The sequence below is a fragment of the Opisthocomus hoazin genome, chromosome 9, assembly GCF_030867145.1.
Source record: "Opisthocomus hoazin isolate bOpiHoa1 chromosome 9, bOpiHoa1.hap1, whole genome shotgun sequence".
NCBI classification, from domain to species: Eukaryota; Metazoa; Chordata; class Aves; order Opisthocomiformes; family Opisthocomidae; genus Opisthocomus; species Opisthocomus hoazin.
The window spans coordinates 40,658,345-40,672,068 of NC_134422.1; the positions used below are offsets into that span (position 1 = coordinate 40,658,345).

Below are 13,724 nucleotides of genomic sequence, written 5' to 3' on the forward strand. Positions count from 1 at the left end.
ATACGCATGTACACACACACCCCTACTTGCAGAATGAGATTTGAATAGACGGTATTCTGAAACAAATGAGAAGATTTCTGCTCGCTGGACGGAAGCAGAAGGTTCTAGCAGAAAACTTTATTATTTAATATTTGTGTTATAAACAGCAGTACACACTGCCAAATGTAAAAGTGCATACTGTCCAAAGGAGGAAAAGAATGAGTTATCTTCTTTCATTCGTTCTCAAAATAAAAAGAAAACAAATCTAAGCATTACAGAAAACAAACCAGTTGTCTATAAGGAATTAAGCAAGCATTAATAGGACTGCCGATTTTCAACATCCAAACCAAGACACCTTAACAAAATCTGACACAGAAAAAGATCTTTTTTTCGTTTCTTTTTAGAGAAGAACCTACTTTTGAGTCACCAAAAATCAACCTGCTTCAAGAGCAACACTGCAACCCCCCACTCCAAAAAGTCCCCAAAAAGCGTGTTTGTATTTGTAGGTGGCAACTAACCACTGGTATATAACCAATTCTGGGTTTTTTAATAAAATCTTGATTATACTTTTATTTATTTTATATTATTTATGTATTTATATGTGCTTTTTAAAAAGCCCTTTCGTTTTCTTTCCCTAGCTCAAGGTCAGCAGGGTTTAACAAAAAAAAAGCCAGACATTCCGCCGTCAGCCACGCGGTGGCACCGCTTAAACACGCAACTCCCTCAGCCCGGCCCGCAGCTGCGGCTGCTGCTCCCACCACCACCACAGGCTCTGCTTCTCCTGGAGTTCTCTCCAACTGCTATCTGTTGTAACTGCTACTGCAACTACCATCGAGTGTACATCCAGACTGAAACAGAACACAGCAGTGGTTGGGAGGATGCTCCGGCTTATTTTCTATCTTCAAAAGATCATTTGTGAACACCTAAAACTTCTATCATGCTCCAACACTGCCCCTCCCCAGGTGCATTTTGCAAACGCAAACACGCTATACCCCTACACTAACAAAGAAGTAAAAAATATGCTAATACTCCTGAATTCATTTTACATCCGAGGATCCTGCTGTTGCAAAAGGCAGAGATCCAGAGCAAGGCTGAGCTCCTTCCGCTCACCAGTCAGTAGGAACCCATTTAAAAAAAAAGAAAAAAAAAATCCAAAGCAGCAAACAAAAAGCTTGGAAATGTGCTTAGTGGATCTGTAATACCACCAGTCAGTAACGTGTTTACCCAGACTACTGGTACAAAGAGTGTCTGTACAAGGTTACCTGCTCCATGAAGCATTTTAAACAAACTGCAAACAACGTGCAGAGAGGTTTTTGTAATATAAACTGCAGGTGTGAGGTAACTTGTTTTTTCATAGAATCACAGAATCATTTAGGTTGGAAAAGACCCTTCAGATCATCAGGTCCAACCATAAACTTAACACTGCCAAGTCCACCACTAAACCCTGCCCCTAAGTGCCACCTCTACCCATCTTTTAAATACAGGGATATTGTAAATGCAGGGATAGTGACTCAGCCACCTCCCTGGGCAGCCTGTTCCAGTTTTCAGTGCAGAAACTACATACAAAATATCCTGCACTAGCAGTCACTCTGTATCTAAAGCAGTGCTCTTCAGTCTCAGACCTACACTCTGACGTTCACACAGCTCACCGGAACCTCTGACATAACATTTTCAGAGGGGCTGACTAGTTCCTAATCCCTTGGTACTCCTTGAAAGCAGTATAATAACCTGTGTCAAGGGAACTCCAAACTACTTACAGCCTGTTGATATTGTAGGTGCTGGCAGCCACCACTCTATAGAGACATGCAAGGGACGCATGGCACAGAATCAGAAATTCTTTAGCATCTCATTGATAACATTGCACATTAGGAAAGCATTTCAGACACCTCTATAAACACAGATGTTCCTCTGCGCACCACAAGATTTCACAATTGCTCCCAGAATTGTTCTAAGCATCTCAATACTCCTTCATCAGACAAATGTCTTATGGTGATCTGGAGAGCAGCAGTGGCTTGGCATCCGTCTCAAAGAGGCTCACACTCCACCGCTTCAGAAGTGTCATTACCATCTATGGACAACAGGCACTCACTGCAGCAACAGCAGAAAGGAGCCAGTTCCAGGCCTATGCCTAAACTCAGCGTTGGCTTGCTCTCTCCTGAGGGATAGGAAAATACCCACAGAGGAATTACAATGATACAACTCTTCAAAATCTGCTTTTAGCAGCTTCTGTTCTTTGACCCAGCGTTTTCAACTGGAACGTGTCATCTTTGGTATTTTCAGCACTCCCTTTTGCCCTTTCTGTGGTTCTCCACATGCAGACTTTGAAATTTCCTTATGAAGTTTTTATTTCCACTGAACAATCTTGATTATTCACCAGCATACCAACATATGTAGTCACATATTAACCCTGCTAACTTCCTGAGCTTTGTCTTTTCTGAAATACTTTGAGCCATACAGCTCACACCGCTTCTGACGCACAGTAGTAACAAGCAAAAAGTCAGCACGTTCTTAAACAGGCAAACGTGATGTTCCAGTTTTGTTCTTTTGTGCTGGGTTTGTTTTGTTTTTTTTAAACCCTGGAGAAAGCCTTGCTCGCAGACACTACTTTGGGTAACTGTTGAGAAAGTACAGTTTTTAGTGGAAATACTGCTAAAGCTCTGCCAATTATCTCAAAACATTCAGCTTTCAATCTACCTAGAGAATGGTGAGCTATAAATGTATTTTCTGTTTGTTAACTGATTCTTGGAAAATATGAGGAAAGTTCTGGTAACTCTAGAAGACACGGAGACAGTCTAAAGCTATCTAACCCTTTGAGGTTAGTCCAGCACTTCATTTCTGAGATATTTAATAACTTACAGGTCTTCCCTTTGGTCCTCGTTCTCCTCGTGGTCCTTGTGAGCCTGGAGGTCCCTATAAGAAAGATTAGAAATATTAAGTACCTTTTAAACTAGCCAATGATTAACAAAGCTCTGAAAATAAAAAATGCAATGCTTATTAGAAAATTAATTTGGGGGGGGGGGGGTTCACATCATCATAAAGAAAACAGCTACAATCACCAAGTATTCAATATTTCTTCTCAATTGTACATTGCCTTGAAAGGCGCAGAACCAGGAGGCAGAGATCTACAAAATGGTTCCATCTCTCGTGCTCCACAGGTCAATTTAGCACAGGTTTTCTGAATGCTGGCGGCTCTCAAGGTGGAGAAGTACAGGTTTGAGATGCCCTTCCTGCCAGTCCCAAACGGTTCTCTGCTTAGCCACAGCCGGGGAGCATACTGCATCTCCTTCTACGTCCCTGCTAGAGAAGAATTCCCCAGCATCAACCTCACACAAAGGTCCTCCAGCATGCATGCACTACAGGCACACATCCTTCACTTAGGGCATGGGCTGACCCCCACAACCCTGCTGCCTCCTCAAATCCAGCAGCTTTGCAGACAACACCCACTACAGGCACAGAAGAGTCCTCCTTCGCACCATCCTCACAATACAAAACAGAAGTGGCAGGAAACGCTATCATCAGAGAGACAGAAGTTCAAAAAGTACTCACGGCTGGTCCCGGGCGGCCTCGTATTCCTGAAACCTAAACAAGGCAATATAAATTAAAGTCAGCACTCAACTCTTTGCGTATATTTGCCATGACTACCCTACAGTAATGGAAAAGTAAATAGCGAGAGAGAAAATTAAAGTACCCGTCAAGTTATAAGGCTTTTTGGGAAATAAATGAATAAATAGATTCCACTGGTTATCTCTTTCCAGTTTAGAGTCTTTTTATAAGCAACATCAGCAAAATCTTGGAAGTATCATTGTCACTCTCAAAAAAAAAAAATGACGTGAATCACAATGATTGAGTCTTTTTGATTTTTTGTTTGTCTTCATGCTAGAAAAGGATGACAAAGATAGAAAGTGACAATTTATTTTATCAGTTTTCTCAAGTCTCTCTACACTTTCTAAATACTAATTTACCATTATCCTTCCACAAAACTCTCAACTGTAAAGATTATAACAGATTTAACTCAGTAAGATTTTTTCCCAAAAGGCAACTGACAGGATTTCTAACGTAACATACGTGAAACCGCATAATTAATTCCACTCCTTTCATTTCTAGGCTGTACCTTTTTGTTTTATTTCCTTAATTACTGCAATTCTGCTTTAAAACATTAAAATGTACACTTCAAAAGTGTGCTGATAAATGAAGAAAAAAAAAAAATGGACTTACAGGCGGCACTACTCCAGGTTCTCCTTTTTGTCCCTGTAGGAAAAAGATACAAAACCATCAGCTGGCAGAAAACAAGTCGAAGTGCAATTCACAGTACCAGTTTCACCAATATCATCCCTGGGACCGTGACAAATGCTGAGACTTCTTTACAGATACAACTTCGAGTAAATTAAAGTACCCGCAATAGCTAATCCACGCTATTTTTATATGACTATAGACATTGATTAAATGAAGGCTATAAATTAACAGACTTTCTCTAACTGCATAGCATACTGACTGAACAAAGAGTTAAACTAAAAAACTGCCAGGATATTTAAGTACTAGAAAACATGCTGTGGTTCTGTTATTGGATGAGTTGATTCATAGGAAATGCAGAGCCCAGAGCAGCATTCAGATTCCACTTCTTCAAGGTATTAAATTAAACTTCATATCATTAAACCTATGGACATAATAAAACCTGCACGTCCATCTGCAGCGTAGGGACAGAATACAAAATGATCTCTCACAGCTTCAGACCAAAGGACACCGCATTTGCCATGCGACTTTTCTTTGAGCTGAACATCTTGGCAATGGTTACATGTCACATGAAATAACTGGGTTTAGACCTATTGGTAGTAACCACTTTATTAAGGCAAGACAAAAAATTTCCTGCCTTACTTATCAAGTAATAATACGCTGCTTTCAGTCCAGTTATTTCCATAAAACTCTACCTTTGCATAGAGAGCTACTCGGTTTTAGTGAGTGTAAATACTTGAACACCTAAAAATTATTCCAATTATTTCTTGTAGCTGCTTACTACCTTAGAAGCACATTTATCAGAATGTATTTTAATTTCTTTTGTAAGAATAGATCTTCTCTTTGTTTGGTTGCATCGTGTGAGAGATGCTGCCCACAGAAGTGTGGCTCTGTGCAAGAACACATCATCCCGGTTCTTCATCCGTGCCCGGACCAGACGTCCCCGTGGAACGCCCGGGCTCCGGCAGACCCACCTCCTGCAGAGCCTCCTCTTGTAAGGGACCCTCACAAGTACTCACATAACGTTTGCCAGGGTTTTACTTCATGTTGAGTCAAACATGGCCATGATGTTATGCAAGCTGCCTTGGGTGGCCTGAATGATTGCCACAAGGAAAGTAGAAAGGATGCCAAAAAAGTTGTTTTCAGCATGGTTTCATACATTTAAATATGGCTGAGGAGTATTTTCGTATTTGTGCAATCCTTCAGCGATATATACAAAACCCCAGTTATTCACTGTCAACTACATGAAACAATGAAAGACAAGAGCAAATGTAAGAAACCCAAAATTCTTATTATTAAAATAAGTATTTAGACTGATGAGCAGTGTAAAACATTTTTTTTAAAATTGAATTTGTAAGTATAACATTGCATTGGAGCTCCTCCCATCAGCACTGCGGGGCACCAGCCAGAAGGCAGAGCCGTTTCGGGGTAGGTTTGCCCAGCAGTCCAAGGCATCGCTCAGGCTCCTGTAAACACGCCTGGCCTCGCGTGTAGCCGCACACAAGGCGGGCTGCGAAGCCGACGCTCCAGCCACGTGCCAGCCCACGGGCAGGAGTGCAGCAGCTGTCTTGTGATGACTGACACCTAGGTAGAGGCCAAAGCTAACAGGAGGACAGCCAGACGCGATGCAGGGACGCCCTGCACCAGGAGACAGACGTGCCTCCTGCGCCATGTTTGAACAGTTCCAGCAGGAACGGTTAGAGGGGTGGTGCTTCCTACTGCACACCGGGCAGCTAAGGCTCAGCAGAATCACACTGCAGGTTTTAATAGCTTGGCATCTAACGACCTAGTGGTCCCTTCCCTCATTTTGTGGCACTGCCAGAGACGAACCAATCGAACTACTCCGAGTGGAATTCCTTTGAAGCAGACAGCAGGCATTTTCAGTCAGGGGATTCCCTATATTAAGACCAGTGTTTTTCGCCTGCATCCCAGCATTTTTTCCATGTGGACTGCCATCTCCCTAGCCACTGAGGAAGAACAAGAGGAAAGAAATAGATGTTTTTCACAAAGCTTGTATGTAATTTCTGTGAAGTGTTCCAAGCAGATACAACAGATTCTTTTAACAGTTATAATAAAATTTAAAAAAAAAGTAAAGATAATCTTACCTTTCTTCCTCTACCTATTAAAAAGGACAAAAGAAGAAAAGAGAGGAAATTAATGTTTTTACTCGGAGGGATGGAGCACAGTGAGAGCTGAAGGAACATGCTAGAGCTACAGCCGTCCCCGGTCCTGGACGCACAGAAGATGGTGTGTCACCCACCGGGAGCCGGGGAGGTTCCCAGGGCCACGCACACTCCCTTGTTCTGGTGTGAGCAATCAGAACGGTTTGCAGTGACATCCCCTGACTCTCAGCCTTTCTCAGCATTGCACAAAATACAAAAAAGTACTGTAGGCAAGCAGAATTTGTTATGGGAAATTGTCAGAAGCTGGCCTAATGACTGACAGTGAAGTCAAAGGAAGTTTTATTACTGCCTTCAGTAGAAGCAATGTTGATGGATCCACAACATATTACATGGTATTTTTCAAAAGATAGAGCTGAGAGTCCTTTGACCTCTTCTTGTCGGAAAAGCACCTGCAATATCACGTGCCTGAACTCAGAGCTATAGAGCCACACTCATCCACAAAATCCTTCAGAGGAATATTTTATTAATACCATGAGTAACAGTAAGGAACTCTGGAATGCATCCATACTGCTTTTGTATTTGTTGGGTGTACCTTGTTGGCATTGGCCTAATGCCTCCCAAAACACAGCAGGATGCACCATGTATTTATTAATGTTTGCCATATATTGCTCCATTGCTCAGTTACACAAGTCCCTACCACATGCTCTTTATCACTGCTTTATTCTGCATTACGCTAATCAACAGCAAGTATATCTCCTGAAGAAATTGCTTTAATTATTATATATAGAATGTAGTTGCAATACACATTAATGAGCATTAATGAGTATTAATGAGCATTAATTGCAAACTAAGAGATTTTTCTTTTAGGAAAATTGAGGGGGAACTGCTTCATCCAAGTCTCTCCATGAAGAAGAAATGGACTGGAAAAGACATAATCTTTAAGGTATATAACAGAAAGTATGCAAACAGGGAGTTAATACTTCATACTAATTTTTTTCTTGCGTCTCACAAAAGGATCAAGCATCCATGTTTCCACTTCAGGGAAACACTTTATCCTGTTTACATATAATGTTTACATTTACTAATCTATTGCAGTGGTCTCGAACTGAGTATTTTATTAAAGCATGCACTTATTTTATATGTGTTTATCTAATAAATATATATTTATCTTAAAATGTTTATGATACATATTTATCTTAAACATATTTATCTTTCCATTCCAAATGAACCACAAAAACAAGCCAGAATTCAACCTCCTTGAAATACCAAGATGGAATTCAGATCAACATTTTAGTTACAAAACCCTCTGGGCTTATATCAGATTCAGAGTCAGAAGAAAAACATTTCCAGAGCCAGCTCAGGTACAACCCAAGATGCAAGATAACTGCCAAGTACGTACTCTCGTCAGATTTAAACTTTCACCATAGAAATACTGTTAGAAATCTGAGTATCATGAGGTTCCTAGTTCTTTGGGCTGGCTCTCCTTTCACAAAAACAAACTGGAAAGCAATCTTACCAATGGTGGTGTCAAAATCACGTGTCGTATGGGGACACACAGGACAGCACTCTCCTGGGGGCACCTGCGGGTTCTCACACTCCAGCACATCTTGACACTGGATTTCGTCGCAAAGAATAGCTCCGTTGTCACAGACGCAAATCTGGCACGGTGAGGGCTTCCAAATATCCCTGTTCAGGTACATCTGGCCATTCTGAGTGCAGGCTATTTCTTCAACGTCTTCTCCTGGGACAGGAGAGAGAACATACAACACATTTTCCAACTGTGAAGTCGAAGGAGGAGTAGGTCTGGACAAGGAAAGAGCACAGCTGGAGATGAGAAGCAGCATCACATACACAAAGAAAACAGCGCACCAGCACAGCTGAAGCTGATATTAAGGACGTATGAGTAGCAGTCATCTCGAATGTCTTTCTTGTTTTACCACTTTATTTCTTGATCAGAAAAAGTAAAATAGAGTGATCACGGAGTGCACAAACCCATCACAGTATCAAATGAACATTGCCTCAGGAGTCTCTGGATGTCATTCTGCTCAGTGGGGTACTAACTCTATGTTGAGGAACTCCTGCCATGTGCCTGCTCTTTGTAACCATTGTGTCCGGGGTGATAGAGATGTCTGACTGAGGAGAAGAACCTATGAGACTTCTGTATGAAACGGGATATCCTACCTGATCCCTGCTGCAGGTACCTTAGGCAGCCAGACTTCCCACAGTGTTGAAACGACATGGCAGTGTTTGTCAATAGAAAAAAACTCATTTATTGGGGTCTTGGTGTAAGGTAACACCAACCCAGAGAAGTGAGCCCTCCAAACAGGACAGTCAGCCACTGCCAGCAGCAACAGCAGTCCCCATTGCAAGGCCACTTGCAGCAGCACCTCCAGCTGAGCGCAGACAGGCTCCTCCAACTACTTTTGCTCCATTCTTATAATCCAGCTGGCCATGGCCCTACATGATTACCCCAGCACACACATAAATTATTGCTAAGGATATGTATTAACTACGTATAAAATACCTCTTAAATATTTTATCTATATATGAAAGACAATCCCATGGGGCCATTTACAGAGGAACAGCACTGACTGACTACATGCGTTATGTCCTACCTATGTACATATTCACACATTTATATGGAGATCACTCTATTTCATTGACATTGCATATGTCATTTTTAACCTAACCCACTCCATTTACAGAAGGTTTACTTTCTTTCTTGTCTTAATATTATTACTCTCCTGTCTTTTCCTTGAAATCCAACTTAGATTTAATTTCTTACTAATTATTTAGAAATCCATTCAGTATAGTTTTTGCGCTCTCCTCTCCAACCAATCTACTGTTACCAAGTTGGAACAACAACTCTGGGTTGAATTTATAACCTAGAAATGTCAAAAATTTCCCCATTTGACTTACGGCAGTATTTAAGGGGACATAACCATCTGTTTATGTACTGTTCTATCCATACTTTAGTCTATACCTTTGTTTTTGTCTTACTCTGTAGGCAAATACTCCAAATATGAGGTATCTCCCCCTAAAAATAACGTATGTCTGATAAAGAATTCTAAAATCAAGTCAAACCTTCCTACCAAAAATGTCTTTGAAACTGGACATTCCAGTTAAAACCATTATCTCAAAATTCCCACACAGCCCTCATTTGTAACTGATACAAGACAGGGAATAGGAGCAATTATATATCTATAAAATATATAGGACACACACCCCACTCGTCAAAGATGATGACTATTGTTTTTTTAAGAAAACTCGTTATCAGTGTAAAAATTAACAGCTCTAAGCACAAGGACAGTTTCACTGTTCTATGCATTTCTGTCCTAATTTACACCAGATGTAAACAGAAAATCACAAAGCAATAAACACGAACAGATTTGGAGCTTCAGCTTCATGCCTTAACTCCAGTCCAGTTACTCCATCAATGTCAAAACTCAGAGAAATAGAGCAGATGTGTCATTAACTGTTGCCTGCCATCACTAACTTCTGCAGCTTTCTAACAGAAACCAAACTCCAAACCCATACCAGGTCAGCTCCCCTCTTCAATCAGTTTATCACACCAACCGACAAAACGACTCGAAGGGGTGCTGCAGCAGCTCAGGAGGAAATGTTTTCAGTGTGAAGTAAAGACATCGACCGAGTGTGCTGTACAGTCCGTTTATGACACTGTGAGAATCATTTTCCAAACTGCAGATCGCATTTTGGAAAGCACTCCTCTCGCTGCTCCCTTGTGTGCATGACATCATGCGCTGTCTGACATATTTAGCCTTTTCCCCCCAGATGTCTGGCATATGGTCTGTCTTCCTTAACGTATCACCCGCAGAACTCGTCGTGCTGTTCAGCAGAGCAGCAGTTTGCATAAATGAAATTTCTAAGTTACTGAGCCCAAAGTCAGCATTCTGTCATGACTTCAAATAAACCACATAGCAACCGCTTTGGCAAATCAGAGCTGAGCCAGACGGTGACTAGCTTCTGCCTGGGTCCCGCTCAGCGGCGGAGAAAGAGGCAGACAAAGCAGGGGAAAAAACTACACACCAACTTCTGGAAGTGCACAAGCAGTCTGATTTTCTATCAGATTGCAGATATACTGGTAATTAAAACAAAACAAAAAAAACAACACAAAAAAGCAGAAAACCCCACCCCACAATACTGCCAGAAAACACATTTTTACTTTAAAATCTTTTTCCTACGTTTGGTACTTCTATTTTTCCTTTCTTCTGTGACTGCGTTACTCAGAGTAACCTGAAAAGAGCGGCCATTTCAAAGCCAACTCATCCCACAAGCACATTTGGACACTTCACTCTGGGGCCTGAACTGCCTGCATGTTCTCCAGCCACACCCAGACCGGGAAAGGCAGCAAAGAAAATTGTTCTGCCACTTCCTCCTCGGTTTGGAAATCTTCAGGGTTTTTTAATTACAGACACCCAGTCACAAACTCTTTGTGTCACAGGTTTTTTCTACCTCTGCAGTTATAAAGTAAGGTGCTGAACGGCTTTGAGAAAGTCCAAAGCTGCTCCCCACGTGGCAGAAGGATCCGCTAGCCCATTAACCGATTCCTTTCTTACCACCAAAAGTACAACCCTAACTAGGATTGGACCCGCCTGGAGAATTGACAGGGTTGCAAATCCACTGAAGTTGGTGAAAATTAGTTTCAAAGCAGTCTACAAATATGAAAGGCAAGGTCGAATAAACACCCTATGATTTATCTAAGGACTCATTCAGGAGCTTGCACCAAGGACCTTCATGAAAGAGGATTTCTATGAAAAGCACAGTAAGCATAATGCAATTACTTTTCTACTATCTACCGATCTGTTGGAGCATCAGTTTTGCTTTAAAGAGCTGTTTGATCAATAGTCAAACAGTCAGTTATAGCTAATACACTAAATCATCATACTCGGAGACTACACATCAACAGTTCGGAAGTAAAGACCACACCATGCGCTGACAAACCCAGGGCCAGTTCCCTGCCAACGCTGACGTGGTGCTAATTACTGCCCCCCCCCCCCGCCGCAGCCACTAGATGGCTGTCAAAGCCCATCACTCATCCCCAGCCAGCCCCAAAGAACCTTACGCTCAGCAAAGGCGGGCAAGGCACACCCTGCTTTGGGCACTTTATGCTGAGCCTGATTTCCTTTCATGTAAACTTCTCGCAAGGTTAATTCCACTCCTCAACAAGCCAACAGCAGGACAAGTGTTTTAAAAGACAGCATATGAACCCTTTCAATCAAGCGCCACCAGACAGACATTGTTTTGAAAGCAACACCTGGAAATCCACTGCTTCTTGGTTTGCCGTTTAATGTTACTCCACGTTATGGTGCCCTTACTGCTTGCATCGACTTCTGGTTCAGATCTTGCATGCGAAACAGGAAAGTAAGGCCTGGGCATGCAACAGGGTAGAACAAAAAGAAAGAAAGAAGGAAAATTACACCATAAAAAGCGAAAAGGGCAAGAAGGGGGAGAGAAGAAATACGACTCCACAAATACAAACAGGGAGGCTTGCCAAAGCTGTCAGCCTAAGGTCTTACTTTTCCTTGCAGAAACGTCCCCAAAGCCCCAAACTGCACTCTCCTGTTCCCCATCTCTGCTCATAGACAACCTAATCTGGAAGCAGTCAGCCACCACTACCCCAGCTGAGGAGATGGCAGGTATACGATGGAAGGGAATGCATCTCTCAAGGCCCTACTTGGGAGAAAAATGGCCCGAGCAAAACCTGCAGATATATATGTTTTCTGCGGACATTAACAACTGTGGTTCATAGAGGAAATGGTAAGGGAACGAAAAGGATCTGACAGCAAAGCAGCTCCATTTCATTGCATTTTTACGAGCCCTGCCAATGCGATAACTAAAAGAGCCTAAAGGCCGACAGACCTACAGCAGCAGAGAACAGACTAACAAAGGCAGGAAAGATGATGGCTGGCATTGAAAGCACCGTCTGCCAGTTTTATGCTTTCTTCTGCCAAGAGGGACTTCTTGATGCATGCTGCAACCAAACCCCAATGCTTTTACATTGCTTAACATAAAGACTGGAACAGAATAATTATGGTTATTTAATAAAAAAGGTTGGAAACAAAACAACTTGTGCAGGTAGTTTCTCATCCTCTGTCATCCTGATGCTAGCTTGTGAAAAGCGTAAGGAAATATAAGATTACACAGACAGAGTGGTTTTTAAGGTTAAAAAAATCCTAGAATATGAAAAGCTGAGCTTCAGGTTATGAATTACACAATTTCATCCTGCTGACTCACAAAGCAGAGGTACAGAAGCAAATCAAAGTGACAGATGGTACCTGCTGACAACCATTCTGCAGATATGCTGTTGTGCATGTGCACAGACTACAAAGAAAGGGCTAGTTCTTTTGAAAATCAGATACTTTTCAGGACTGCTGATAAATACAAAACCTATTTTGCATTTTTTTGCACAGAAACCATTCTTGTTAATAATGATTAACACACACAGTTTACATAAGTACTTCCCAGCTGCATACATGAGGATGAACCTGGAATCCCCTACCAATAAAAGACTGAACTGATTCACAGTTCACTTAATATGAAATATTTGTTTGTCAAAATGAAATCAAATTTGCATTCAGACATTTCCATTCAGGATACATCATACATCTCAGTGAACTTCGGATAACAGCTATGGTACAACAGTGCACTTCAATCCAAATAACAGCATTCTGTTGGAAACACTGACCACTAACAAGGTCCATAACACATTGTTAATTCACTAACGGTTACAGAAAACGAATGTTCTCTCAGTGGCTTCAAATTCAATTAAAGTCTCCCTGCATAGCCAAGAAAATAAGCAACGAATGACAGGCACAGATTCATCAAGAGTATCTTGCAGAGGATTTATTCATTACAGGCCTGTCTAACAGAATAACTAGCAAAGACATTCACTGGTCTAAAACAAGATGACTTCCTCAAAGTCTGTGTTGTTCTCTGCCAGCTGAAGGTCTGGATGAACATTTTGGTTTGAATTTCCCCTATGGTTTCCTAAGGAAATTGGCTGCACTGTGACAGCTGTGTCCCCAAGCCCACATGATTCCAGTGGTGGATTTCAGCCCAGTTTGACCTTGTGAGAGACCAGGTCACTCAGGTAACTGCGCTCCTGCAAATTCTGTGAACGTGGGAAGAGAAGGGAGTTCCATGTTAGTGTCCCACCAAGGGTCCCTTGTAAAACAAGCGGGTAATAACCAACCCTATTCATCATACTTCTGGGCATGCACACAGGTACACAGTTTAAAACACAAACCTGTAGGAAACCTGGGTTCATCAGAACTGTCTCTTAGGAAAAGGGGTGGGGGGTTTTAATCCATCCTGCAGATAAAAACCCTAGAGGATAACTGGCAAAGCTGACAATAAACAAGTGTTTTTAAA

The 13,724-nt window shown here is 41.8% G+C and overlaps 1 protein-coding gene across 3 annotated transcripts in view; it reads right to left on the reverse strand.

Moving 5' to 3' along the window:
• The window catches only part of COL5A2 (collagen type V alpha 2 chain), a 188,475-nt gene that overhangs the window by 46,469 nt on the left and 128,282 nt on the right, over positions 1-13,724 (reverse strand). For all 3 annotated transcript variants that reach the window (XM_075430219.1, XM_075430218.1, XM_075430217.1), the window contains 5 exons: positions 7,849-8,073; positions 6,315-6,328; positions 4,195-4,227; positions 3,526-3,558; positions 2,836-2,889 (listed from right to left, as the gene is read on the reverse strand). In XM_075430219.1, coding sequence (XP_075286334.1) covers positions 2,836-2,889; positions 3,526-3,558; positions 4,195-4,227; positions 6,315-6,328; positions 7,849-8,032 — 318 coding nt within the window. In that variant the 5' untranslated portion in view covers positions 8,033-8,073. The remainder of the gene's footprint in view (positions 1-2,835; positions 2,890-3,525; positions 3,559-4,194; positions 4,228-6,314; positions 6,329-7,848; positions 8,074-13,724) is intronic.